Source organism: Pseudophryne corroboree, chromosome 2, assembly GCF_028390025.1.
Source record: "Pseudophryne corroboree isolate aPseCor3 chromosome 2, aPseCor3.hap2, whole genome shotgun sequence".
In the NCBI taxonomy this organism is placed as follows: domain Eukaryota; kingdom Metazoa; phylum Chordata; class Amphibia; order Anura; family Myobatrachidae; genus Pseudophryne; species Pseudophryne corroboree.
In genome coordinates, this window is record NC_086445.1 from 234,817,307 (window position 1) to 234,845,067 (window position 27,761).

The following is a 27,761-nucleotide window of genomic DNA, read 5'->3' on the forward strand; positions in this document are numbered from 1 at the left end:
TAACAAACCTTGGCCTAGGGGTGCCATGAAAAAAATACTGCTAATCTATGGCGCTGTGATTCAAAAAGTTTGGGATCCACTGCTTTACTGTAAAGCAATACTACCACCTAGTGGTGATACGTCTTCTCAGTTTCACAGTAATTAACATAACCTCTCTTCATTGATAATCAGTAGTCCATTACGGCCATTTAGTGGTAAGATATATCACCACAACTTTTTCTACTGTATTGTGTTAGCACAAACTGCTTAGTAGTAATTAACTGCTAATACTTGACATGGTTACTTGGTTTCACCTTGCTGTTCTTCAGTACTCAACAATTTACTTTGTACACCCATACTAGCCACCTAGTGGGTACAACTAACATTTTCATGTATCTGTTATTTCTCCTGTAAATTGCAGTGAGATTTATTTAATTCCTCAAATGAAGGGGTGATCCTTTTCATATTCATTAGTTTGTCATTGCATGTACATCCTTGGGTGATAACTGTGCAACTTGAGTGCTCTCTCCCAATTAGTACTAATAGCTGCCCGTTAAACATAGTGGGCCTTTGGGCATGGAGATATTTTAAGACAAATCATATCAGCCTACAAATTTGCCTTCCACCAATATTGTCAGACATAAGCCTAATATCAATAAAAACTCTTCTGCCTCTCTCCTCAGTGGCTTGGCAGACTCCATGGTCTCATTCAATCCCACCACATTGGCAGTGATAACTGTAGAGCCATTGGCCCTGGCCAATATGGCGAGAGAAATTACCAAAATCATGGTACCTCATTAATAGATAAGTGTTTGGATGATATGAAAGCAAAATTAGATGCAACTCTGGCTAAAATTGATGCTCATTCTACATGTCTAACTACTCTAAAACAGTGCACTAGTGATGTGCAGGATAGGTTGCAGAAGGTGCAGCAACAGGACTCTTCCCACGCCACTCTCATACAAGCAATGCAAGATAAAAAATAGACCATTTTTTTAGACTCACCACAGACGGTGTAATCTCCGCTTCATTGACATTCCAGAGTCTATTACAGGGGCCCAACTACAAGACTTCCTGAGTGTTGACCTCCCTGCTGCTGTGGGTATCACAAGCAAATTTGCCAATCTGCAAATTGAGAGAGCACACAGACTGGGACCATATAACTGTCTAAGACAGAATAGGTCCTAGCCAGTAATTGCAAAGTTCCTGGACTTTAGGGAAAAGGAGAAAATCCTTTACCTCTATCGTAGAGTACAGTCCCTCTCTGTAAGGGATTATAGAGTCCTTATATTTCAGCATTTTTTGGTCGCAGTACCACAGAAGCATAAGGCATTTTCTGAGATGTGCCGCTTTCATGATGGCAACAACCATCGCTTTTCCTTTTTATACCGAGCCAAACTGAGGGTCTTTGAGAATGGCCAACCCTTAGCATTTGATGACCCAATAGTGGCTAAACAGTGACTTATGGTTGGTTGTTCACTATCCACATCGCCCCAGCAGAATTAACTTTACACCATGTGATTGTTTGAATACTTTGCTCTTGGTATTACGTTAATTAACCATTTGAGTTGTATTGGTGGGGTCCCTGGGTCTCCTCAGAGTATGTACCCTACAGCTGTCTTTAGCCGTAGACATTTTAGCACTTAATGACTCTCAATTTCTAGAGTCTGAAAGGGATGGTGGGACCTTGGAGCTATATCGAGGTTTACAATATTTTTTTAGGTTTACTCACTGTGCATAATGGTGTTTTCCACTTACTGATAAATAAATTAGATTTATTATACCTTTTAGTTCTGAGGATTAGTTTTCTCGGCAGGTTTTTGGTTAAGCAGCGTGTATCTTTCGGAGTAATTTAAGGAGTGACTTGATAAGATGTAAAATTAAAAAATGGTGTTTAAGGCTTCATGTGTTTTACTTTTATTGTCTGTGTTCCATCCATGGGTCTAATTCAGACCTGATCGTAGCAGCAACTTTGTTAGCAGATGGGCAAAACCATGGGGGTCATTCCGAGATGATCGTAGCTGTGCTAAATTTAGCAGAGCAACGATCATTCACATTGACATCCGGGGGGACGCCCAGCACAGGGCTATCCCGCCCCGCATGTCAGTGCCGAAACCCTCCCACCCCCCGCAGAAGTGCAAAGGCATCGCACAGCGGCGATGCCTTTCACTTGAAGAGTAGCTCCTGACCAGCGCAGCTTTAGCGTGCTGGCCGGGAGCTACTCATCGCTCCCCAGCACGCAGCGGCTGCGTGGGACATCACGCAGCTGATGCGTGGGACATCACGCAGCTGATGCGTGGGACATCACGCAGCTGATGCGTGGGACATCACGCAGCTGCTGCAGCCCGCCCTCCGTTCGGTCCGGCCATGCCTGCGTTGGCCGGACCGCTTCCACGAATCGGCGGCCAAATACCGCCGTTCCAACCCCCCGCCCAGCGACCGCCTCTGCCTGTCAATCAGGCAGAGGCAATCGTAGCAGCCCGATGGCCTTCGGCCGTCTGGCATGCGCCGGCACACTGCGGCACCCGCGCATGCGCAGTTCTGACAAGATCGCACCGCTGCGATAATCTGCAGTATGCGATCGGGTCAGAATGACCCCCTATGTGCACTGCAGGTGGGGCAGATATAACATGTGCAGAGAGAGTTAGATCTGGGTGGGTATATTTCTGTGCAGGGTAAATACTGTCTGCTTTATTTTTACACTGCAATTTAGATTTCAGTTTGAACACACCCCACCCAAATCTAACTCTCTCTGCACGTTGTATCTGTCCCCCCTGCAGTGCACATGGGCCCTCATTCCGAGTTGTTCGCTCGCTAGCTGCTTTTAGCAGCATTGCACACGCTAGTCCCTCCGCCCTCTGGGAGTGTATCTTAGCTTAGCAGAATTGCGAACGAAAGATTAGCAAAAACTGCTACTAAATAATTCCTTGCAGTTTCTGAGTAGCTCCAGACCTACTCACAGATTGCGATCAGCTCAGTCCGTTTAGTTCCTGGTTTGATGTCACAAACACGCCCTGCGTTCGGCCGAACCACTCCCCCATTTCTCCAGACACTCCCGCGTTTTTCCCTGACATGCCTGCGTTTTTTAGCACACTCCCGGAAAACGCTCAGTTACCACCAAGAAACGCCCCTTTCCTGTCAATCATTCACCGATCAGCAGTGCGACTGAAAAGCGTCGCTCGAACACCAGCAAATCTACTAAGTTTTGTGTTAAATAACTTAGCGCATGCGCTCTGTGTACCATGCGCATGCGCAGTTATCAACAAATTGCAGCATAGCGAAAATCGGCAACGAGCGAACAACTCGGAATGACCCCCATGGTTTTGCCAATCTGCTAACAAAGTTGCTGCTACGATCAGGTCTGAATTAGGCCCCTTGTCTCCTCTCTTCATGTCTAGGGAGATGTTGAGTTTCATTTTTTTTAGCAATGCTGTTTTTGCCGTCTCTCTGCTAGCTGGGACAGAGGGTGGCGAGTATTGCATGCTGTTTGTATGGATAGAGGTGGAATAGGATACAGTGCTGGAATTAATGTGAACTTCCCTGGTTCTCCCCATCAGTGGTTTAAAGTGGTATCCTGGAATGTGGGTGGCCTCACTTCTCCTATTAAGAGGTGTCGGGTACTCACTCATTTAAAGAGATTTCGAGCGGACATTGGGATTGATTCCTTCATGATCGTTTCTGTACATTTTTGCACTGTGGACGATCAGGTCCTAACTGGGCATGCATATGCACCGCGTCGGATAACAACAAAGGGTATCACTGGTCAGCGACAGGATGGTGCAAATATTCCGCATGGGCGTTCGCAAGGTGATTGACAGGAGGAGTCCTTTTGTGGATGGTAGCTGACCGTTTATTGGGAGTGTCCGGAAAATTTCAGGTATTCCCTAACATTTTCAGGGAAGCTGTGTGACGTCAGCTCCAGCCTCGATCAGCCTCTTCTCATCGCACTGAAGGAGTAAGTCCTGGGCTGCGCAGAGACTGTACACAGTGGATTTTTGCTGCTCGGTGAACACATGGGATCGCACACTTGCACGACGAATTTACACTTCCCCTGGAGGTCGCGACTGTTACGTTCACTGTACTCGGTACTCAGGGTGGACAAGCCCCGAGCTCAGGAACGTAATGCTGCAATGGAAATGGAGCCCAGCAGCAACCCCTACACAGCCCTGACTCCGTTGTCTCGCCTACGTGGTCAGTCTACGCCTGTGAGACTATGTTTGCTTGGGCCCACGGCAGCCGCGTTTGAAGGGCGGATTAGGTCTGCCCAACTCCGATGCCCCCCGGTCTGTGTTGGAGACAAGGCGTAAACTGAGACGGGGCGATAACAAGGGGAACCTCTAACTAAAGATGGAAATAACCAGTTAGGGGTGCTACAGAACTCAAAGGAAGTATGCGCGGCACAGCCGCCAGAACAAACTACTGTTGTGTACCGGCGACGACAGCACCCACAGTACCCTCTGCAAAATTCAAAGCAAAATATAACAAGAAGCTACGGCCAAGGCCGTAAGACGCGGCAAAGCCGTTACTCACAAAACCGGTGTGAATACAGGTGGACGGACAAGAACCCCCAAAGCCACAGACACAGGTTCACAGAATTGGAGGGCAGGTAGAATTCCAACAACAGACCAGAGGACGCCAAGACACAGGATAACTGGATCAGGAACAGGCCAAGGCAGGAAGCAGCTCAACAGAAGCTATCACCAGCGTCTGTGTCAGGCACTGAGAGAGAATATAACAAGGAGCCCTCCAATAACTGCAGAGAACCTAAATTAGTGATGTCGTGCAGCTGCCCTGCTGCACGACCTAGAGCTGACAGGTGGATACAAATTACATGGCAACGGGGAATGCCGTCCGCCTCTGGCGTCCCCGTTGCCAAGGACCCGGCGGCTCACTGCGCACAGCGTCCTCCGTTGCCAGGCGCTGTGCGGGGAGCAGGAGGAGGCGCGACGGACATGACGCGCCGGCCCCGAGACCCGCCGCGGCTAACAGCGACTATCTGAACGCATCACTGCAAAGTTAGCAGCCCAGCAATCAGATCTGAATTACCCCCATTATCCTGCTACAGGAGACTCATTGGGAGGCTGGTGGGATTCCTCCCTTAGGGCGCAGTGATTAGCTGACTGTATATCTTCATAATTTCATAGAAAAACAAGAGGGTTGTCTGCACCTCTGTAATAGAGATCTTAACTATTCTGTAACTAATACTGTCATCTATTCCAATGTTCACTATGTCATATTGGATGTTTCTATGTGCGGAGCTGATTACACTTTAGTCAGTCTTCATGCCCCTAATGTCACAACATTAGATTTTCTTAATGAGGTTACTCGTCTTTTAGCTCAGCGGGTTAATGCACACTTAATAGTTGGGGGGGATTTTAATGCTGTTGTAGATCCTCACCTTGATATATGTCTCTCTCCACAACACTCCTCTTCCTCCCTTTGGAGAGTGATGCATTCCCTTAATCTACCCTCCAGCTCACGGACATTTGGCGACTGTTGAATCCAAGTGACAAATCATTTTACTTTTTTCCTCTGTTCATTCTTCTTGGTCCCAGACCGACAATATTTTAGTACGAGATTCCTTGGTGGCCCAGGTTAGTAAAACTGATTTCCACCATTTACTCATTTCTGATCATGCCGAGGTTTTCATTTTGCAGTGGGTTGTTCCCTTGGGTGGGAGCCGATCTTGGTGTTTCATTGGATATTTATGTAATTCTGATGATTTTAATGGGTGGATACATTTTCTGGATGATAATCTGGAGCATTGGGACCATCTAATGGTGTTTTGGGGTATGTTGAAGGTGGTTATGTACAGTATCATATTGAGTATGTTTCAAAGCATAAGAAAAAAATAGCTGAACAGTACTCTACCCTGCATAGTGCATTACCCAAATCTCTAACTGATTATAATGCCAACTCTACCACAGAGCTTTTAGCACCCTACCCCTAATCCAGACAAATGCTGGATAATTTTCTGCTTTCTCAGGTTAAACAGAACATGATCTTTTCTAAATTTATATACTTCTGTTAGGGAAACAAGGCAGGGCCTCTCTTGGCCACTATGTATAAACCCTGGATTCTAAAGAAAGTAATCACTGCCATTAGGGACCCTAATACTCAGGCAATAGATTTTAATTCATCAGATATTGTATCCCATTCTGAATCTTTTTATTCTAAGATGTACAAGGATCCATGCTTTGATTCAGATAAACATGTGCAGATTCTACAAGAGGCTGACCCCTCCCCCCTTACTGACATCCAATGCGAGAGTCTCACTCAGATCATAACTCTTGAAGAAGTGCAAGCAGCAATCTCTAAACATACACTATACAAATCCCCGGGACCACATGGTTTATCCAATGAGTATTATACACTTTTAGCTCCTCATACTTCTCAGGCCCTCTTAGAATTGTTTAATGACATATTGTGTTATTCCAAGACTTTTCCTTATTTCAATGAGGCCCATACAGTTCTCATTTCCAAGCCTGGCAGGGACCCCCAGCTGGTAGATTGTTATCACCCGCGACATTATTAAATACTGATCAAATTAATTCAAGCTGCTGGCTTAGATTATGGCAGACAGGCTGCACTTAATTCTCCCTCAGTTAATTACAGATAATCAGTTAGGATTTGTAAAGAATCAGCACTCAGTGAAAGGAATTTCCCTAACCTTACATTATGGGGGTAATTCCAAGTTGATCGCAGCAGGATTTTTGTTAGCAGTTGGGCAAAACCATGTGCACTGCAGGGGAGGCAGATATAACATGTGCAGAAAGAGTTAGATCTGGGTGGGTTATTTTGTTTCTGTGCAGGGTACATACTGGCTGCTTTATTTTTACACTGCAAATTAGATTGCAGATTAAACACACCACACCCAAATCTAACTCTCTCTGCACATGTTAAATCTGCCTCCCCTGCAGTGCACATGGGCCCTCATTCCGAGTTGTTCGCTCGCTAGCTTCTTTTAGCAGCTTTGCACACGCTAAGCCGCCGCCTACTGGGAGTGAATCTTAGTTTAGCAGAATTGCGAACGAAAGATTCGCATAATTGCGAATAGAAATTTCTTTGCAGTTTCTGAGTAGCTCGGGACTTACTCTGCCACTGCGATCAGTTCAGTCAGTTTCGTTCCTGGTTTGACGTCACAAACACACCCAGCATTCGCCCAGACACTCCCCCGTTTCTCCAGCCACTCCCGCGTTTTTCCCAGAAACGGCAGCGTTTTTCCGCACATACCCATAAAACGGCCAGTTTCCGCCCAGAAACACCCACTTCCTGTTAATCACACTCCGATCACCAGAACGATGAAAAATCCTTGTTATGCCGTGAGTAAAATACCTAACTTTTGAGTAAAATAACTAAGCGCATGTGCTCTGCGAACATTGCGCATGCGCAGTAAGCGACTAATCGCAATATAGCAAAACTCGGCAACGAGCGAACAACTCGAAATGAGGGCCATGGTTTTGCCCAACTGCTAACAAAAATCCTGCTGCGATCAACTTGGAATTACCCCCTATATTCCTATGCTTCTATATTTCGATATCTCCATGATTAGTTACACAGTCAGGATACCTATACTCATCTTGTCTTAGAGAGGGAATTCCTGGGGGGGACCTTATCAGTTTTCTACACCTGCACCATCAGGAAATTCCTGCACACCTGAGGGATAACCCGCTTCTCTGGAGTACCCAAAATGTTTGCCATTTGCTTTGCCATAAAAATGAGTTGAATGCACACAGGTCCTTATTTCTCATGTTCCTGTCTAATCCTGATTTTCAAAATTGCCAGGGCTATCACCCCTTTAATATTAGGAGGGTTCACGGTATTACTACAGTGGGAGACTTGGTGCATGATGACCTAAAGAGGCCTCTTAGGTTCCAGGAGGCGGTAACTAAGTTTGGGGTTCTGGAAGCCTATCCCATGGCATACCTTCAGTGGACTGGCAGAACCCCATAGTCACTTTGCTATGAAACTCATCTTTGACCAGAAGAGCAATCTCAGAGAGAATATAGATTATTCTGTGTCTTCTCAGGTATTATCACGCTGGCTTGCTAGCTTTCTGCGTTTAACCTAAGAAAATGTACTTGAAACCCATGTGCGCGCATGCTAATTGTTACCTTCCACAATGTACTCTGAAATGTCTTTTACATTTTACACAGAACATATCTCTCTCCCCATAGAGACTTTGTCATGGGTCAATATTCTACATATATTGATTATAGATGTGCGGAGCCCATGGCCAGAGGCGTAACTAGGGTTTTTGGAGCCCAGGGCAAGATCAATAATGGCACCCCCACCCCCACACCCCCCACCCCCAAAAAAAAACAACCTACAAAAGGAAAGTATGTGCAGACGCCACCGGTGTCACTGTATATAAAGATGTCAGGGTGTGTATGTATAGATGTAGGTGCAGTGGTCTAACTGGAATTTTTGATGGGGGAATGAAAAAAGTGTAGAAAGCAATTATGCAGGGGCGTGGTCACTCAAAAGGGGCGTGTCCTTCAGTGTAGTATTACCCCTTATACTATCTAGTACTGATGCCCCTTTCACATTATAGCACACGGTATGAGCCAAAATTCACATTACCCCACACGGTATGAGACGAAATTCACATTACTGCACACGGTATGAGCCGAAATTCACATTATCCCACATGGTATGAGCCGAAATTCACATTACCCCACACGGTATGAGCCGAAATTCACATTACCCCACACGGTATGAGCCGAAATTCACATTACCCCACACGGTATGAGCCGAAATTCACATTACCCCACACGGTATGAGCCGAAATTCACATTACCCCACACGGTATGAGCCGAAATTCACCTTATAGCACACAGTATGAGCCAAAATTCACATTATAGCACACAGTATTAGCTGAAATTCACATTATAGCACACTGAATGAGCCAAAATTCACATTATAGCACACTGAATGAGCCGAAATTCACATTATAGCACACTGAATGAGCCGAAATTCACAGTACAGCACATGGTATGAGCCAAAATTCACATGATAGAGTGAGGGGATCCTACCTCCTTAATTAACAAGGCCTGTGGGGCACTGTGGTGAGGGAAGCCTAACCCCTTAATTGACTAATTGCAGAGTTTAGCAGCGGAAGGATTGCAGCGGTTTCTCACCCCAAGCAGCGGCGCTTCTGCCACCTCCGACACTCCACATCTTCGGCGCCACCCGGGATGCAGAGCACCGCACCGGAGTTGCACCCTTTTCAGTGTGGTCTGCTACACTCCGAAGGGGAATCTTCTCTCCTGCTGCAGGATCCCGATGTGCGCCGTCCTCCCCGCTGTTACTGCCACGGTAAGCATTAGTATAGTTTACCGCAGAGGCCATTTACTGAGGCATATGTATTAAACCTCGGGAACTGAGATGCCCTTCTCACCGTACAGCTGTGTGGCAGAGCCGGGCGGGGGGACAGCCAGCAGCAGCAGTCGTGGGTGCGGGCTGTACATACTTGAGGCAGCTGGATATTCAACAGTGCTGAGAGCCTCCGGAGCCCGCACCCCCCGGACCTGCAGTACACCGGCAGAGGACACCCATCCCCCGAACCCTGCGTAGCCCAAAGCCGGAGATCGGCAGCATGTTGAACGCGGAAGCAGAAGCCGCTTGTTGCCGGTCAACATGCTGCCGATCTCCGGCTTTGGGCTCCGCACGTGCCTTACAGCCCGCACCCTCGGCTACTGATATCCGGCATGCTGCCCCTGCTGCTGGCTTTCCACCTGCCCGGCTCGGCCACCCAGCTGGATGGTGAGTGAGAAGGGCATCTCAGTGCGCGTGGTTTAATACATATCCCTCTGGCTCCATACTGCCCCACTAGACTGCGGGAAGATGACAGGCAACCCCCGCGCTGCACTCAAACACGTCTCCATTCCTTTCAAGCGGCGTCCGTCCCAGCTCATTTTGCACTTCTTGTGGAGAGCGGAGTGTTGTCATGCTGCACATTTACATCTAAAAGGGCGGCATCGTGAGATGGGGGGACAGCAGCGCGAGCAGTGAAAAGGCTGGCAGCTGCTGTGTTATTATAGACGATGCTGGCCACCTTGTCGCGGCCAGAGCGCCCTCTATGCGTTCCGCCCTACTTTGCTGCATGCAGCATGAAATTATAGGGCCGGCCATGGCTGCAGTGCAGGCGGGGGAGAGAAGGAATCAGCACGCATAAGCTGCAGGCATGTGTGAGGGGATGCCGGACATTAGGGGGTGCCGCACACCTCCGAGGTCGCGCACGTGCGTGCGCACCACCGAGGTCATGCACTCGATATGGAGAGACTGCGGTGGGGGGGGGGGAGAGTAGGGGGAGGCTCCTAGCTGCCGCTGCCTGTACAGTGTGACAGGCACAGCAGCCGGGGCCGGGGAGACAGGGAGAGCAACATGGGTAGCGCCAGCGGAAACCCTGTCGCATGAGGCGAGCGGGCCGTCCAGGTGCCGGTGGCGCCCCCCTCTGCTGGGGCTGCCACCGCACCCAGGGCACGTGCCCTGCTCGCCCCGTGCTACATACGCCTCTGCCCATGGCAGATTTATAACACTGTCTTTGGCAAAACCCTTTAATTCAGAGTTTTTGGCTGCAAGTTAAGGCGTATGCAGAGGCCTCCCTTATCAATTTTCTGCAACTTACACTCGTATGGGCTGTCTTAGAGATTATCCCTACTACGGGGCGGCAAACAAACTGAGGGCAAACTAACTGGGGGCACAACTACTGGGGGCAAACCTACTGGGATCACCCCTTGGGGTAGATGACTGCTGATGGCGGTTGGTGCAATCGCTCGTAAGGCCATCCTTCAAATGTGGAACTAGTCAGTTGCCACAGCTCCATCCGTTTTTAAAGAAACAATTTTTAAAAACTTTTTAGAATGCACTGGGTGGAGTTGGCCTTGGATAAAGAGTCCAAGACAGAAAAGTTTTTTTATATGTGGGAAAGTTTTATATACGCTAGAGGTTAAAGTGAGCCAGAACGGGGAGGATCTGCGTTCCGCCAGTTCCATTTGGAGAAGGAACGTAGTTCTGCCTCCTCCGGCTCACCTAACCTAGGGAAATGCCGGGCGCCTGCTGAGACTGTGTTAGCAGCGGTCGCCGGCTCTTTCCCCCTAAACGCAGCTGGAAGGCGGAGCTCGCTCCTGAGCTCCGGCTCAGGCAGTGTGTGCGGCTGTGCACTATAGGAGAGATATCATGACGTCTCTCCCATAGCTGCGAGGAGCAGGCACCAGAAGGAGGCTGCGGTCCGGACGCAGGAGCGGGGCAGGTGAGTGTTGTGTTTTATCTTTTGTGTGTGTAAGCAGCGCTACCAGAGGGGTGAACTGGGGGCATATCTACGGGGTGGCAAACAAACTGAGGGCACACTAACTGGGGGCATAACTACTGGGGGCAAACCTACTGGGGACATATCTACAGCGGGTATAACTACTGGGGGCACATCTACTGGAGGCATAACTACAGGGGCATTACTACTGAGGCAATAACTACTGGGGGCAAACCTACTGGGAGCATAACTACAGTGGGCACATCTACTGGGGATCAGTACAAAATCCCGCTGGATGGGATCCCGGTGGTCGGAATACAGACACCGGAATACCGACAGGGGGGCGAGCACAACGCAGCCCCTTGTGGGCTCGCTGCGCTCGCCACGCTGCGCTCGCCACGCTGCAGGCACTGTGCCTCGCTACGCTCGGCTCACTAATTTATTGTCCTTCTATGGGTGTCGTGGACACCCACAGAGGAAGAATATGTTGGAATTGTGCCGGTCGGGATTCCGGTGTCGGTATTCCGACCGCCGGGATTCCGTCCGGTGGGATCTTGACTGCATCCCAGCTACTGGGGGCACACCAACTGGGGACAAAACTACAGGGGACATAACTACTGGGGGCACAACTACTGGGGGCACAACTACTGGGGGCATATCTACAGCAGGCATAACTACAGGGGACACATCTACTGGGTACATAACTACGGGGCATTACTATTGGGGGCATAACCTACTGGGGACATAACTATGGGGGCATTACTACAGGGGGCAAAACTAGTGTGGGAAACCTACTGGGGGCATATCTACAGCAGGCATAACTACAGGGGGCACATCTACTGGGGACATAACTATGTAGGCATTACTACTGGTGGCACACCAACTGGGGGCATAACTACTGGGGGCACACCAACTGGGGGCATATCTACAGCGGTCATAACTACAGGGGGCATATCTACTGGGGACATAACTACAGGGGGCATAACTACTGGGGGCAATACTAATGAGAACATTGCATATGGGGCACTTAATAAGGGGCATCACTCCAGGGGACGTAAGGGGCACTACTACTGGTGGTACTGAATAAGGGGCACCAATACTATGGGCTCTACATAAGGGGCACTACTACTGTTGGCACTACCACTACAGTGGGTATTGCATAAGTGGCACTACTGCTGTGGGCATTATGTGTATTAGAGGTGCTACTACTGTGGGCTTTGTGTATAAGGGGCACCAATGTGTGTCATAACATGAATAAGGGACACTACTATGTGGTGTAATGTAAATAAGATTGTGCTACTGTGCAGCGTAATTTGAATTGGGGATACTATTGGATGACCATGCCCCCTTTTTCGAGGCCACGCCCTTTTGTGCGGCGCGTGCAATCCCTCTATTTCTCGAACATGGGGGGGGGGGGGGGTGAGTTCCAAAACCTTTCTAGGACCACTTTAAGCACTGTCTATCACCCAAAAGTGAAATTCATAGAAGCTTACGTTCTGTTTCTTAGTATTTGACTCAAGAGGTGGCTACATAGTTACTCTTCTATTTTGATGTAATGTGAAATTTTGTTCTTGTTTTTAATACTAGTGTGAGGGATATTCCTCCTGGGTGTGGGGATGGGTAGCCTTTTTCTTTTATGTCTAGATGTGGTATCCACTATTCTCTTTTATTTACTCTTCAGAAGGGAAATGCGTGATTTTGGAGTAAAAGTCTCAATCATTGAACCAAGTGGTTTTCGAACAATGATATTATCGTCTGAAGTCCAAGTAAATTACCTGAGGCGTCTGTGGGAAAATCTCCCTACAGCAGTGAAGGAGAGCTATGGTGACCACTACTATGAGCAATGTAAGTTGTTAAATGTACTGTATGTCGTATTATTCCTTCATTGATACAAAAGAAAGATAATGTCTGATACCTATTTTTCTTGTTCTATGCACATGAAACCTTCTACATACAGTACAACCAGAATGGTATATCTAATATTATATACAAATAATATTCCACTCTATTATTTACTATTGCAGCAGCAGAAATACTGAGAGAAAAGGAAACCCACAGTTTTCTTCAGTTTTCTTAAATAATCTTTGATACGCGGAGTCTGCTCTCCATAGGCAAGATATGCAGCAGTCCTGGGCATCCTGTGACTCTCTCTCCAGGGCTTCTATTCATTATCCTCTAAATGTCACAATTTCTACATTCCGCAGGAGATGTACAAATTGTGATATTCATCAAACGGTGGAAAAGTATTTTTTAAATGTGAAACTGTTCGCCATCCTGAGATGCACGACAGCAGAGATGGGAGGGGGGGGGGGGAGAGAAAAAGAGTGTGTCTGCCTTGAACCCAGCAGACATGCCGCAGGAGGTGTGTGGGGGTCACAGCTGCAGGACTAGGAGGCCAGTCCCAGCCAGCGGACACATGCCGCAGGGGGTGTGTGGGGGTCACAGCTGCAGGACTAGGAGGCCAGTCCCAGCCAGCGGACACATGCCGCAAGGGGGTGTGTGGGGGTCACAGCTGCAGGACTAGGAGGCCAGTCCCAGCCAGCGGACACATGCCGCAGGGGGTGTGTGGGGGTCACAGCTGCAGGACTAGGAGTCCAGTCCCAGCCAGCAGACACATGCCGCAGGGGGTGTGTGGGGTCACAGCTGCAGGACCAGGAGGCCAGTCCCAGCCAGCAGACACATGCTGCAGGGTGTGTGTGCTGTGCCGCTGCAGGACTAGGAGGCCAGTCCCAGCCAGCAGACACATGCCGCAGGGGGTGTGTGGGGGTCACAGCTGCAGGACTAGGAGTCCAGTCCCAGCCAGCAGACACATGCTGCAGGGGGTGTGTGCTGTGCCGCTGCAGGACTAGGAGGCCAGTCCCAGCCAGCAGACACATGCCGCAGGGGGTGTGTGGGGGTCACAGCTGCAGGACTAGGAGGCCAGTCCCAGCCAGCAGACACATGCCGCAGGAGGTGTGTGGGGGCCACAGCTGCAGGACTAAGAGGCCAGTCCCAGCCAGCAGACACATGCCGCAGGGTGTGTGTGGGGCCACAGCTGCAGGACTAGGAGGCCAGTCCCAGCCAGCGGACACATGCCGCAGGGTGTGTGTGGGGGCCACAGCTGCAGGACTAGGAAGCCAGTCCCAGCCAGTGGACACATGCCGCAGGGGGTGTGTGGGGGCCACAGCTGCAGGACTAGGATGCCAGTCCCAGCCAGCAGACACATGCTGCAGGGGGTGTGTGCTGTGCCGCTGCAGGACTAGGAGGCCAGTCCCAGCCAGCAGACACATGACGCAGGGTGCAGTGGCGGAACTAGCGAGCGGTGGGCCCAGGTGCGACAAAATGCTTTGGGCCCCCCCCACATCCCATCCAAGTCCACCCCCTCACCCCTGGAGAGGATATGGTGAGGGGGACCTGCTCAGGGCCAGAGTAATGGATACCTAGCAACAGTGCCGTAACTAGACATTTTAGCACTGTGTGCAAGAAATGGCATCGGAGCCCCACCCCTGCATGCAAAACAGGGGCAGTGCGCGCCGTAGGCTCGCTCAAAAATACATAGTGGCGTGGCTTTGTGGGGAAGGGTGTGGCCACAAAATAATACCAATTCGTAAAACGGTGCACAGTAGTCTCCATTCTTCAAATTACGCCGCACAGTAGCACCACTACACCAGGTAGAGACCCTTTTACACCTTACAGCAGACAGATTCCTCTTTTTACACATTACGGCAGACAGCGTCCCCCTTTTTACACATTACGGCAGACAGCGTCCCCCTTTTTACACATTACGGCAGACAGCGTGCACTTTTTATACATAACGACAGACAGCGTCCCCTTTTTACACATAACGGCAGACAGCGTGCCCTTGTTACACATAGCGGCAGACAGCGTACACTTTTTACACATAACGGCAGACAGCGTGCCCTTGTTAAACATAGCGGCAGACAGCGTACACTTTTTACACATAACGGCAGACAGCGTCCTCCTTTTTACACATTACGGCAGACAGCGTGCACTTTTTACACATAACGGCAGACAGCGTCCCCTTTTTACACATTACGGCAGACAGCGTGCCCTTGTTACACATTACGGCAGACAGCGTCCCCCTTTTTACACATTACGGCAGGCAGATTCCCCCTTTTTCTGCCGTTATGTGTAAAAAGGGGATGATGTCTGCCGTAATGTGTAAAAAGGGGGGCGCTGTCTGCCGTAATGTGTAAAAAGGGGGCGCTGTCTGCCGTAATGTGTAAAAAGGGGACGCTGTCTGTCGATATGTGTAAAAAAGGGGACGCTGTCTGCCGTAATGTGTAAAAAAGGGGACGCTATCTGCCGTAATGTGTAAAAAGGGGACGCTGTCTGCCGTAATGTGTAAAAAGGGGACGCTGTCTGTCGATATGTGTAAAAAAGGGGACACTGTCTGCCGTAATGTGTAAAAAAGGGGAACGCTGTATGCCGTTATGTGTTAAAAGGGAACGCTGTCTGCCGTAATGTGTAAAAAGGGGAATCTGTCCGCCGTAATGTTTAAAGGGGCCCTACCTGGTGTAGTGGTGCTACTGTGCGGCATAATTTGAATAATAGAGACAACTGTGCACCGTTATATGAATTGGTATCAATACTGGCCAAAACATTATGTATTATGTGTTGGTGTGCGTGTGTGTAATAACAATAAATTCTGTTGGTTGATGCTACACCTTAACACATAAAAGGTTCACCAAACCAATCAAACAAGGTGTAACAGAAAAAGTCTTTAGTGGGTGTGGACACCTCCCCTATGTAGAGGGTAGCTGCCAATCTTCAAACCAATTGCACTTCCAGTGGCTAAATTATGTAAAAATTGTAAGAAAGGCACCTACTAGGTGTAGTAGTTTCAATTCTATCAATGTGATCAGAATAAAACACATGAATAAAGTGAATATGCTTGTACTTAGAGGCGTATCTACCCCTTGGCCAGGATGGCACTCGCCAGGGGCGCTGGTCGAAGGGGGGCACCACCCGGCGGTGCCTCCCGCTGCCAGGGGTTAGTGAAGTGAACCCATAGGCGTCCTGTCAAATGAGGAGAGTAATGAGAACAAGCTGCAGCGTGACCTCTGCTGAGAGTGACAAGGGGTCGGGTGTGATAGGATGATCCGCCCCTACTCTAAAATGTTACTGACACAATGGTCCGTGAACAGAAGTTTTAGTCCCGGCAGTCAGCATGACCAGAGGAGGAGACAGCCACCACTTGTCATACAGATCCAGTGGCGGAAACGACTCGGGCCTGTGCCCCACCCATCTTGTTTCTTTTTTTCTTTTTCTTTTTTTTCAGTCAAGAGCAGCAGAGCATCTGCTGTCTCCGGAGTCCGGCATTAGATTTGATAGAGCCGCTGGCATTAGGAGCGGACGCTCATGTGACTGTGTTAGCTCCCTCCAACACTGTACGCTCAGCGCGCGCGTTCGCACCTGCCCGCCTCCTCACTACAGTAGCATGTCAGGCTCTGACTGGCAGGAGCTCTATCCCCAGAGTCCCGAGCCATGTCACCCTCCCTGAGCCTCAAGCAGACAGCCTCCCTGTCCCCAGGTCATCCACCTCCTCCACTCTGACCTCTGCACTCTCTGCCCCTGCCTTCCTGGCTGGGATCACCCAATGCCCGCTGTCATCATGTCACTGCACAGCATAGAGGACACAGATACATAAAGGTATGGTGCCCCCTATAATTTTATTCTAGATGCACCCATGTACAGGTCTGATAATGCTGCTAATTCACTCTGACAATTTCCCTGCTATTAATGCAAATGTTCATTTGTCTTTTCCACCTTCGTCAGTTTTACTAAGAATTTGATTGGAGTTGGGTATGATATGGGTATGATATGTTGGTGTTTGTGATGCCAGCAGTCAGAGGACCGACCGTGGCATCCCAATGCTTAGAATCCCGACAGGGGCTAGGTAACTTTACATACCTTCCCCCAATGCTTCCCTAACCTTCCCTTTCCACAGCCTAAACCTAATCCTCCCTCCCCCTCAGCCTAACCCTCCTGGGGGTGCCTAAACCTAACCCTCTCCCGCAGCCTAACCCTCCCGGGGATGCCTAAACCTAAACAGCCCTCCCCGCAGCCTAACCCTGCCCCCCACAGCCTAAACATTACCCTCCCCCCCAGTGGCTTACCTGAGCACAGCCCCCGTAAACGCTTGTTCAAGATCCCGGCGTTTGGGATGCCGGAGCTGACATTCCGAGCAGTGTTGGGATTTCGACCGGCGGGTTCCTGACCGAATCCCTTTGATTGTTATGTATATTACACAGCTCTTTTGCCCTTTGCAGCTCTATCACTTGTATAGACATTAGGGTTTGTGGTGCTTTCGTTGGATCAAATATGTACTGCAACTGATAGATCAAAGATATAACTGATAGATATATATAGATTTACTAGGTGATTCATCGCGCCCTACGGGCGCTCTTCACACCGTCGGAAGGGGCTACGTCCCGTTAACCCCTGCAGGCCTTTGAACATACGCAGGCCAGTAGGTAACAGAATCAGAATCGCAGGGCAGTATAGAGGGCATACAGAAATGGTGTCTGGTTGAGAAAAGATAGAGAGGCGTGGTGGGGGGGGGGGGAGAAAGGGAATGTACAGAAACGCTGTGCGATCGGTAAAGGATAGGGAGAGTCAGGGTGGTAGGAAGAGGATACAGAGAGGCAAGGTGTTAGAGAGAAAATACTGTTGCAAGAGACTACGACCCGTTAACCCCTGCACAGGCTTCAGGTGTGCTATAATTGTTATTATATGGAGTATTACCTGAAAATGTTTTTATGGCAGTGGGTAAATATTGCAAGGGGGAAGGGCGTGCGATTGTCAAGGTGGCATAGCCCTTTGTGAGGGCGCGCAGAGTGGCCGCAAGGCACAATGAATAACATAGTGTAGTATATACTGCTATAGATAAGACACCAAAGTGCTGTGGCCACAGGTAGCAGAGGCGCTTATACACACAATGGGCACAGGTAGCAGAGCCGCTTATACACACAATACCCACAGGTAGCAGAGACGCTTATACACACAATGCCCACAGGTAGCAGAGGCGCTTATGCAAACAATGCCCACAGGTAGCAGAGGCGCTTATGCACACAATGCCCACAGGTAGCAGAGGCGCTTATGCACACAGTGCCCACAGGTAGCAGAGGCGCTTATGCACACAGAGCCCACAGGTAGTAGAGGCGCTTATACACACAGTGGCCACAGGTACCAGAGCCGCTTATACACACAATACCTACAGGTAGCAAAGGTGCTTATACACACAGTGGCCACAGGTAGCAGAGGCACTTATACACACAATGGGCACAGGTAGCAGAGGCGCGTATACACACAATACCCACAGGTAGCAGAGCCGCGTATACACACAAGACCCACAGGTAGCAGAGCTGCATATACACACAGTGGCCACAGGTAGCAGAGGCGCTTATACACACAATGGGCACAGGTAGCAGAGGCGCTTATACACACAATACCCACAGGTAGCAGAGCCGCGTATACACACAATACCCACAGGTAGCAGAGCCGCTTATACACACAATGGCCACAGGTACCAGAGCCGCTTATACACACAATACTCACCGGTAGCAGAGGTGCTTATACACACTGTGGCCACAGGTAGCAGAGGCGCTTATACACACAGTGGCCACAGGTAGCAGAGGCGCTTATACACACAGTGGCCACAGGTAGCAGAGGCGCTTATACACACAGTGCCCACAGGTAGCGGAGTTGGTTGTAGATACAATGGCCACAGGTAGTAGCTGTGTTTATACACACAGTGCCCACAGGTAGCAGCGCCACTTATACACAGTGGCCACAGGTAGCAGTGTCGCTTAGACACATAATGGCCACAGTATTAGTGTTTCTTATTAATCCAATGTCCATTGGTAGCAACGATAGTCACAGAAGTTCAGAGTGTGTGGAGGGAGTTTGGAAAGGGGGTGGGTTCAGTGAGGTGGAGGTGCCTATCCGTGCCGCTGATCACCCCGAATCAGGACTTCACTTGTAGTGGCTGCGGATGGTGTCCGAGGTGCTACGTGTGGTGGAGGGGTGGGAGGGGGTCCAGAGGTGTTGCGGGTGGGGGAGGGGTGGGTGCAGGGGCACAGATGGCGGAAAGGGTGCAGAGGTGCTGTGGGTGGGGGAGGGGGAGGTGTAGAGGGGGGGTGAATGGGGGAGGGGGTCTAGAGGTTCTGCAGGTGGGGAGGGGCGGGTGCAGATGGGAGTGTAGATGCTGTTGGTGGGGGAGGGGTGGGTGCGGGGGACTGTGGATGAAGGAGGGGGTATGGAGGTGATGTGTGTGTGGGAGGGGCGATGTAGGGGTGTGCGTTTGGAGGTGCAGGGGGGGTGAGCTTAGGTGATGGGTTTCAGAAGTGCTGTGGGTGGAGGAGGTGTGGGTGTGGGATGGGACGGATGGGGGATGTAGATGCTGTGGATGGGGGAGGGGTGGTAGTGGGGGTGCGTAGGGGGAGGTGGGGTTGCAGGGGGGGGTTTGGTGATGGATTGTAGAAGTGCTGCGGGTGGGGGAGGTGTGGGTGCGGGATGGGGTATGTAGATGCTGCGGGTGGCTGCAGGGGAGCCGTGGATGGGGGAGGGGGTCCTGAGGTGCTGTGGGTGGTGGTCCTGAGGTGGTGGGGGTGGTGGAGGGGAAGGTGTGCTAGGTCCGCGAATGGGGGAAGGTGTCTATAGATGATGGGGGTGGGGGAGGGGCCGGAGGTGCTGTGGGTGGGGGACTGGCAGCTGCAGGGGTGTGGTGGAGGTCCGGAAGCGCCGCGGGTAGGGGAGGGGCAGGTGCGGGGATGGAGCGGATGGGGGAGGGGATCCGAGGGCGCTGTGGGTGGGTGAGGGGCGGGTGTGGGGTTACCGCAGTTGGGGAGGGCCGGCTGTGGGGGTGTTGCGGGTGGTGGAGGGGCAGGTGCATGGGTGTTGGGGGGGAGGGGCGCTGCGGGTGGGGGAGGGGGCCGGTTGCCAGGGTGGTGCGGTTGGGTGGAAGGTGGGTGCGAGGGTGGGGTGCTGCGTAGGGGAGGGGCGGGGGTGCCATGGGTGGGGGGTTGGGAGTAGGGGTGATGCGGGTTTGGGAGGGGTGGGGGGCTGGGGGAGTAGGACTCATTGTGAGAGTCATTCTGGCTTTTTAGGCTGCAGGCTTTTGGTGAATGTCACCTCGTTCCACAGAGACCTGCACTGGGGGCACCGCCAATAACCATCACCCCCCCCAAATGACCATCACCATCAAACCCCCCCCCCCCCTCCCCGCTGCAAGCGCGGCTCACCTGACCCGGTCACACAGGCAACGGGAGCGCTGCAGCAGGGAGAGAGGACACCAGGTTGCCGGGGCAGGGGGGATCCACGCTGGCGGCGGCGGAGTGCGGGCTGTGCATGCGGCTTCTTCCTCTCGGACAGCACGGTCAAGCAATCTCCAGCCTCCGCCGCCAGCAGCATCTCTCCTGGTAGCAGCGGAGGCTGGAGTTTGCTCGACCGTGCTGCCCGAGAGGAGGAAGCCGCATGCACAGCCTGCACTCCGCACCCGACAGCGTGGATCCCTCCTGCCCCGGCAACCTGAATGGGGACAGAGCTCCGGCTGAGGGGCCCCGGGGTAGTGACCCTCCACCCACCCCCCGTTAATCCCGCTCTTGTGTGGCCGGCCACGGTAAGGCGTCCGTCCAGTGGCGGCTGTTCCCTGGGGATTGTGTCCGCCTCCCTAGTGGTGTGCTGGCACAGAGCAGAGGCCGTTGCCTCCGCCCAGCGCTGTAACTCCACCCAGCCTTACGGCCAGGCACAGAATCACAGACTTGGCCAAATATATAGGAGATTTCTTGGTTATGCTGATTGACACTTTAATCTGCATTTGTTCCTTTTAGAATTGAAGGTTGTTTTTTAAAACTGCAACATGCTGTACTGTTTAGCTGTCATTCTTTTTTCAATTCATTTAATGGAGACAAAGAAAACAGAGATATAGATATAGTATAAAAAAAAAAGTATTGACATTTAAAAAAAGCTATTAACTTAGAAATGTGAATAAAATTGCTAAATAATGTGTATACATATTTTTCATGTAAAATAATGGATAAAAAAACACACCCTGTATGCATCCATGCATTTTGATACCATTTCACTGCTAGTTTTGGTAAAAGTTCAAAGCCCTATTTTTTGTCCCTGCAAGCCTATATACTCTAAAAATTCATACCATGCCCCTCCTTGTCTCCTGGGGTACTACTATGTGGCGTAGCGTGAATTAAGGGGACTACTGTGCAGTGTAATGTTAATAACAGACACTACTGTGTGGCGTATCATGAATAAGGGGCACTACTGTGTGGTGTAATGTGAATTACGGACATACTGTGTGGTGTAATGTGAATTACGGACATACTGTGTGGTGTAATATGAATGTTTGCACTACTATGTTGTGTCATTTGAATTGGCCAAGCCCCTTCCCCATAGGGTCACAACCCTTTATGTTTGACGTGCGCCTTTGGTGTGTAACATCAAGATAAGGGGGGGCGCCACTACCATACTTTGCCTGGGGCGCTCGGACACCTAGATACACCCCTGCTTGTACTGTACCTAGGTACCTAGGGTTGCCATCTCTCCCGGATTTACTGTATTCTCCAGGATTTGGTGGCAACCCTCCAGGAGGATTTTCCTCTCTCCCGGATTTCTGGATTCTCCAGGAATAAGGGGACTCCGGCTCCACCAGCCCACAAACCAGTGGGACTGCTGGGGGCGGTGACGGCTTCCGGTGATTAGCTTCCGGCTGCTGGGGATGGTAGTGTGGGGGAGAGTGAGAGCAGACTAGCAGCCAGCTAGCAGTGACAGCAGGGCAAGGGAGCTGAATCCTCCTGGACTGGCCAGTACACTCTGGTGTGGGATTGTCTGGTCCCAGTGGCAGTGGCGGAACTAGCAAGCGGTGGGCCCAGGTGCGACAAAATGCTTTGCCCCCCCCCTCATCCCATCCAAGTCCACCCCCTCACCCCTGGAGAGGATCTGGTGAGGGGGACCTGCTCAGGGGCAGGGAAATGGATACCTAGCAACAGTGCCGTAACTAGACATTTTAGCGATGTGTGCAAGAAACGGCATTGGAGCCCCCCCCTATGTAAAACAGGGGCAGTGCGCACCATAGGGGCGTGGCCACAAAATTATACCAATTCATATAACGGTGCACAGTAGTCTCCATTATTTAAATTATGCCGCACAGTAGCACCACTACACCAGGTAGCGCCCCCTTTACACATTACGGCAGACAGCGTCCCCTTTTTTACACACTACAGCAGACAGCGTCCCCTTTTTACACATTACGGCAGACAGTGTCCCCTTTTTTACACATTACCGCAGACAACATCCCCTTTTTACACATTACGGCAGACAGCGTCCCCTTTTTACACATTACGGCAGACAGCGTCCCATTTTTTAACATTACGGCAGACAGTACCCCTTTTTTTACACATTATGGCAGACAGCGTCCCCTTTTTACACATTACGGCAGACAGCATCCCCTTTTTTACACATTACGGCAGACAGCGTCCCCTTTTTACACATTACGGCAGACAGCGTCCCCCTTTTTCCACATAAAGGCAGACAGCGTCCCCTTTTTACACATTACGGCAGACAGCGTACCCCTTTTTACACATTACGCCAGACAGCATCCCCTTTTTACACACAACGGCAGACAGCGTCCCCTTTTTACACATAAAGCCAGACAGCGTCCCATTTTTTACACATTACGGTAGACAGCGTCCCCTTTTTACACATAACGGCAGACAGCATCCCCTTTTTACACATAATGGCAGACATCGTCCCCTTTTTACACATAACGGCAGACAGCGTCCCCTTTTTACACATTACGGCAGACAGCGTCCCCTTTTTACACATTACGGCAGACAGCGTCCCCCTTTTTACACATTATGGCAGACAGCGTCCCCCTCTTTACACATTACGGCAGACAGCGTCCCCCTTTTTACACATTACGCCAGACAGCGTCCCCTTTTTACACATTACGGCAGACAGCGTCCCCTTTTTTACACATTACGGCAGACAGCGTCCCCTTTTTTACACATTACAGCAGACAGCGTCCCCTTTTTACACATTACGGCAGACAGCGTCTCCCTTTTTACACATTACGGCAGACAGCGTCCCCTTTTTACACATAACGGCAGACAGCGTCCCCTTTTTACACATAACGGCAGACAGCGTCCCCTTTTTACACATAACGGCAGACAGCGTCCCCTTTTTACACATAACGGCAGACAGCGTCCCCTTTTTTACACATTACGGCAGACAGCGTCCCCTTTTTACACATTACGGCAGACAGCGCCCTCCTTTTTACACATTACGGCAGACAGCGTCCCATTTTTTACACATTACGGAAGACAGCGTCCCCTTTTTACACATAACGGCAGACAGCGTTTCCTTTTTACACATAACGGCAGACAGCGTCCCCTTTTTACACATTACGGCAGACAGCGTCCCCTTTTTTACACATTACGGCAGACAGCGTCCCCTTTTTTGCACATTACAGCAGACAGCGTCCCCTTTTTACACATTACGGCAGACAGCGTCCCCCTCTTTACACATTACGGCAGACAGCGTCCCCCTTTTTACACATTATGCCAGACAGCGTCCCCTTTTTACAGACAACGGCAGACAGCGTCCCCTTTTTACACATTACGGCAGACAGCGTCCCCCTTTTTACACATAAAGCCAGCCAGCGTCCCCTTTTTACCCATTACGGCAGACAGCGTACCCCTTTTTACACATTACGCCAGACAGCGTCCCCTTTTTACACACAACGGCAGACAGCGTCCCCTTTTTACACATAAAGGCAGACAGCGTCCCATTTTTTACACATTACAGTAGACAGCGTCCCCTTTTTACACATAACGGCAGACAGCATCCCCTTTTTACACATAATGGCAGACATCGTCCCCTTTTTACACATAACGGCAGGCAGCGTCCCCTTTTTACACATTACGGCAGACAGCGTCCCCTTTTTACACATAACGGCAGACAGCGTCCCCCTTTTTACACATTACGGCAGACAGCGTCCCCCTCTTTACACATTACGGCAGACAGCGTCCCCCTTTTTACACATTACGCCAGACAGCGTCTTCTTTTTACACATTAAGGCCGCCAGTCCCCCTTTTCACACATTGTGGCAGACAGACAGAATAGATAGATAGACAGACAGACAGACAGACAGACAGACAGACAGACAGATAGATAGATAGATAGATAGATAGATAGATAGATAGATAGATAGATAGATAGACAGAAAGATAGATAGACAGAAAGAAAGAAAATATTATACTTACTGTCTTTGCTGGCAGTCAGGCTCCTCAGTGCAACTTGATGGCGGATGATGATCCCGGGCAGGGGAGAAGAAGGAGGAGGGAGGTGGAGGAGGGAGCCGCAGCAGCGCAGTGTAATTGGTGGAGGCGCTGCTGCTGCTGTCCCTCTCCTTCACCATAGGCTGCCCTCCGCCGCTGTAAATGCTGAGATGTGCTTCCCAGCATTCACAGCGGCGGAGGGCGGCCTATGGTGAAGGAGAGGGACAGCAGCAGCAGCGCCTCCACCAATTACACTGCGCTGCTGCGGCTCCCTTAACCTCCCTCCTACTCCTTCCCTTCCCCGTGGCGCAGCGCTCCTCTCCGTGGCTGACAGCGGCATGTAATGAGTCAGTTTGACTCATTACATGCCGCGCTGGCTTTGGGCCCCTGGACAGTGGCGGGCCCCAGTGCAAGGCACTGCTTGCACTGGCGGTAGTTCTACCACTGCACAGAGGCCTTAATCCAGGAACACACCTCCTTAAATAGATATCTCCCAGATTCTATATCAAAATTTTAATATAGGCTCCACACAATTTAACACACCAGACAGTTAGCTTTCACATCCAAACTATTTCCATGATCAGTACTGCAGGCTACATCTCAGGGTTTCATTTCCCTCAGGCTTATTAGTCTTACTATATTCTGATATTAGTATATAGATAATTCCAGATGTTACCTCTCTATTAGTACAGTTCTAGCATAACATCATTGGCTTCCCTAAATCCACCTGTATATTAGAAATGGGTCAACTGTCATGTTTTAACTCTTGTGTCTGGTGAACTTACAGGTACTAAGGTATGTGAAAATCTATTTAAAAATGCCGACCCAAGAATTCATATGGTCCCAGACTGCATGGAACATGCTGTGACTGCTGTCTACCCTTGGACAAGATACTCTCCTGGCTTGGACTGCAAGCTCTTCTACCTCCCTCTGTCCTACCTCCCTACTGTCATATCTGACTACGTTCTGTGTCGCTTAGCACCCAAACCAGCTTGTAACTGACAACAAAATAAAGCAGTGTGAGATGGTTCCTTATGTCTAAATAGCATTTGTGTCACCAACAAAAAAGTTTCTAATTTTAGAAATAATCCATCCAACAATGTATACAATAAATTTCTTATACAATGCTGACTTATTTTCCACAAATAAATATGAATTAAAAAAAAAGTAATAATGCATTTTCTGTTTAAAATATTCAATTATCATGCATTTTTACACACACACAGGGGCGGATTGGTATGCCAGGACGCCGGACCGGATTCCGTTTGGCCGTCCGGACGTCCCCTCATTGGCTGGCCGTCACCCCCCTATGCAGGCCGCCGCCGGCCGCAGCCGCGATCACGGCAGCATTAACTGAAGCTTCTGCACATGCGCAGAAGCTCAGTGAAGCATTTAAAAATTGTCCACTGTTGGAGTTGCTGCCATGCTTCGGTTAACGATGCTGCTGCGGCTGGCGGCGGCGGCCTGCATAGGGGGTGGTGACGGCCAGCCAATGAGGGGAAACAAGCAACATTACTGACGGCTCCGCAGGTGAGAGCTGCTGCTGCTGCAGTATATGCGTTGATAAGCAGGGAGGGGGAGACACAGGGCACTACTGTGTGGCACAGTGGCAGTGCTGTTACATGTGCATGGGATGTTACTACTGTGTGTGCAATATACTGTATCGAAAAGGCATTATTACTACTGTGTGTGCAATTTAGTTTAGTCCCTTACCCTAACCGTCCCCACCCACAGCCTAACTCTCCCCCCACAGCCTAACCCTAACCTCCCTCAGCCAAATCCTAACCTTCCCCCACAACCTAACCCTAACCTCCCCTCTTGCAACCTAACACTAACCTCCCCCTCCCACAGCCTAACCCTAACCTCCCCCCCGCAGCCTAACCCTGACCCTTCCCGGAGCATAAGCCTAACCCTCACCCTCACCCTGCAACGTCAGACAAAATGCCTGTCAGTCTGATAGGCATTTTATCTGCATGTGCAGCGGCAGATTGGCAATGTGTATAACGTGCTCTGCCTGGTGAAATATGTATAATGTGCTTTACCTGGTGCAATGTGTTTAATGTGCTCTACCTGGCGCAATGTTTATAATGTGCATTGCCTGGTGCAATGTGTATAACGTGCACAGCCTGGTGCAATACTGTATGTATAATGTGCTTTACCTGGTGCAATGTTTATAATGTGCTTTACCTGGTGCAATGTGTATAACGTGCTCTGCCTGGTGCAATATGTATAATGTGCTTTACCTGGTGCAATGTTTATAATGTGCTTTACTTGGTGCAATGTGTATAACGTGCTCAGCCTGGTGCAATATGTATAATGTGCTTTACCTGGTGCAATGTTTATAATGTGCTTTACCTGGTGCAATGTGTATAACGTGCTCTGCCTGGTGCAATATGTATAATGTGCTTTACCTGGTGCAATGTTTATAATGTGCTTTACTTGGTGCAATGTGTATAACGTGCTCAGCCTGGTGCAATATGTATAATGTGCTTTACCTGGCGCAAAGTGTATAACGTGCTCTACCTGGTGCAATGTGTATAATGTGCTCTGCCTGGCGAAAAGTGTAACTGTCCCCACCCACAGCCTAACCCTAACCCCCCCCCCTCAGCCTACCCCTAACCTCCCCCCGCAGCCTAACCCTAACCTCCCCTCTCGCAACCTAACACTAACCTCCCCCTCCCACAGCCTAACCCTAACCTCCCTCCGCAGCCTAACCCTGACCCTTCCCGGAGCATAACCCTAACCCTCACCCTCACCCTGCAACGTCAGATAAAATGCCTGTCAGTCTGATAGGCATTTTATCTGCATGTGCAGCGGCAGATTGGCAATGTGTATAACGTGCTCTGCCTGGTGCAATATGTATAATGTACTTTACCTGGTACAATGTGTATAATGTGCTCTACCTGGTGCAATGTGTATAATGTGCTTCATCTGTTGCAATGTGTATAATGTGCTCTGCCTGGTGCAAAGTGTATACCGTGCTCTGCCTTGCGCAAAGTGTAGATGTGCTCTATTTGGCGCAATACAGTATGTATAACATGCTCTACTAGCCACAGTGTGTATAGGAGGTTCTACCTGGTGCAATGTGTTTAAGCGGCACTACTGTGTGGTGTGGTGTAATGTGAATTGGCACCATTATGTGGCCACGCCCCTTCCCCACAAAGTCACACCCCTAAAATTTTGCTGGGCGCCTTAGGCGCGCACTTTTCATCCCTGCATTTAATCAGGCTTCTGAG

General features: G+C 50.1%; 1 protein-coding gene across 1 annotated transcript in view; it reads left to right on the plus strand.

The window, feature by feature from the left end:
• LOC135050685 (short-chain dehydrogenase/reductase family 9C member 7-like) overlaps positions 1 to 25,684 on the plus strand; it is a 65,623-nt gene extending 39,939 nt beyond the window's left edge. The window contains exons 4-5 of the mRNA XM_063957095.1: positions 12,912 to 13,075; positions 25,313 to 25,684. Coding sequence (XP_063813165.1) covers positions 12,912 to 13,075; positions 25,313 to 25,527 — 379 coding nt within the window. The 3' untranslated portion in view covers positions 25,528 to 25,684. The remainder of the gene's footprint in view (positions 1 to 12,911; positions 13,076 to 25,312) is intronic.
• Positions 25,685 to 27,761: the final 2,077 nt, after the last annotated feature.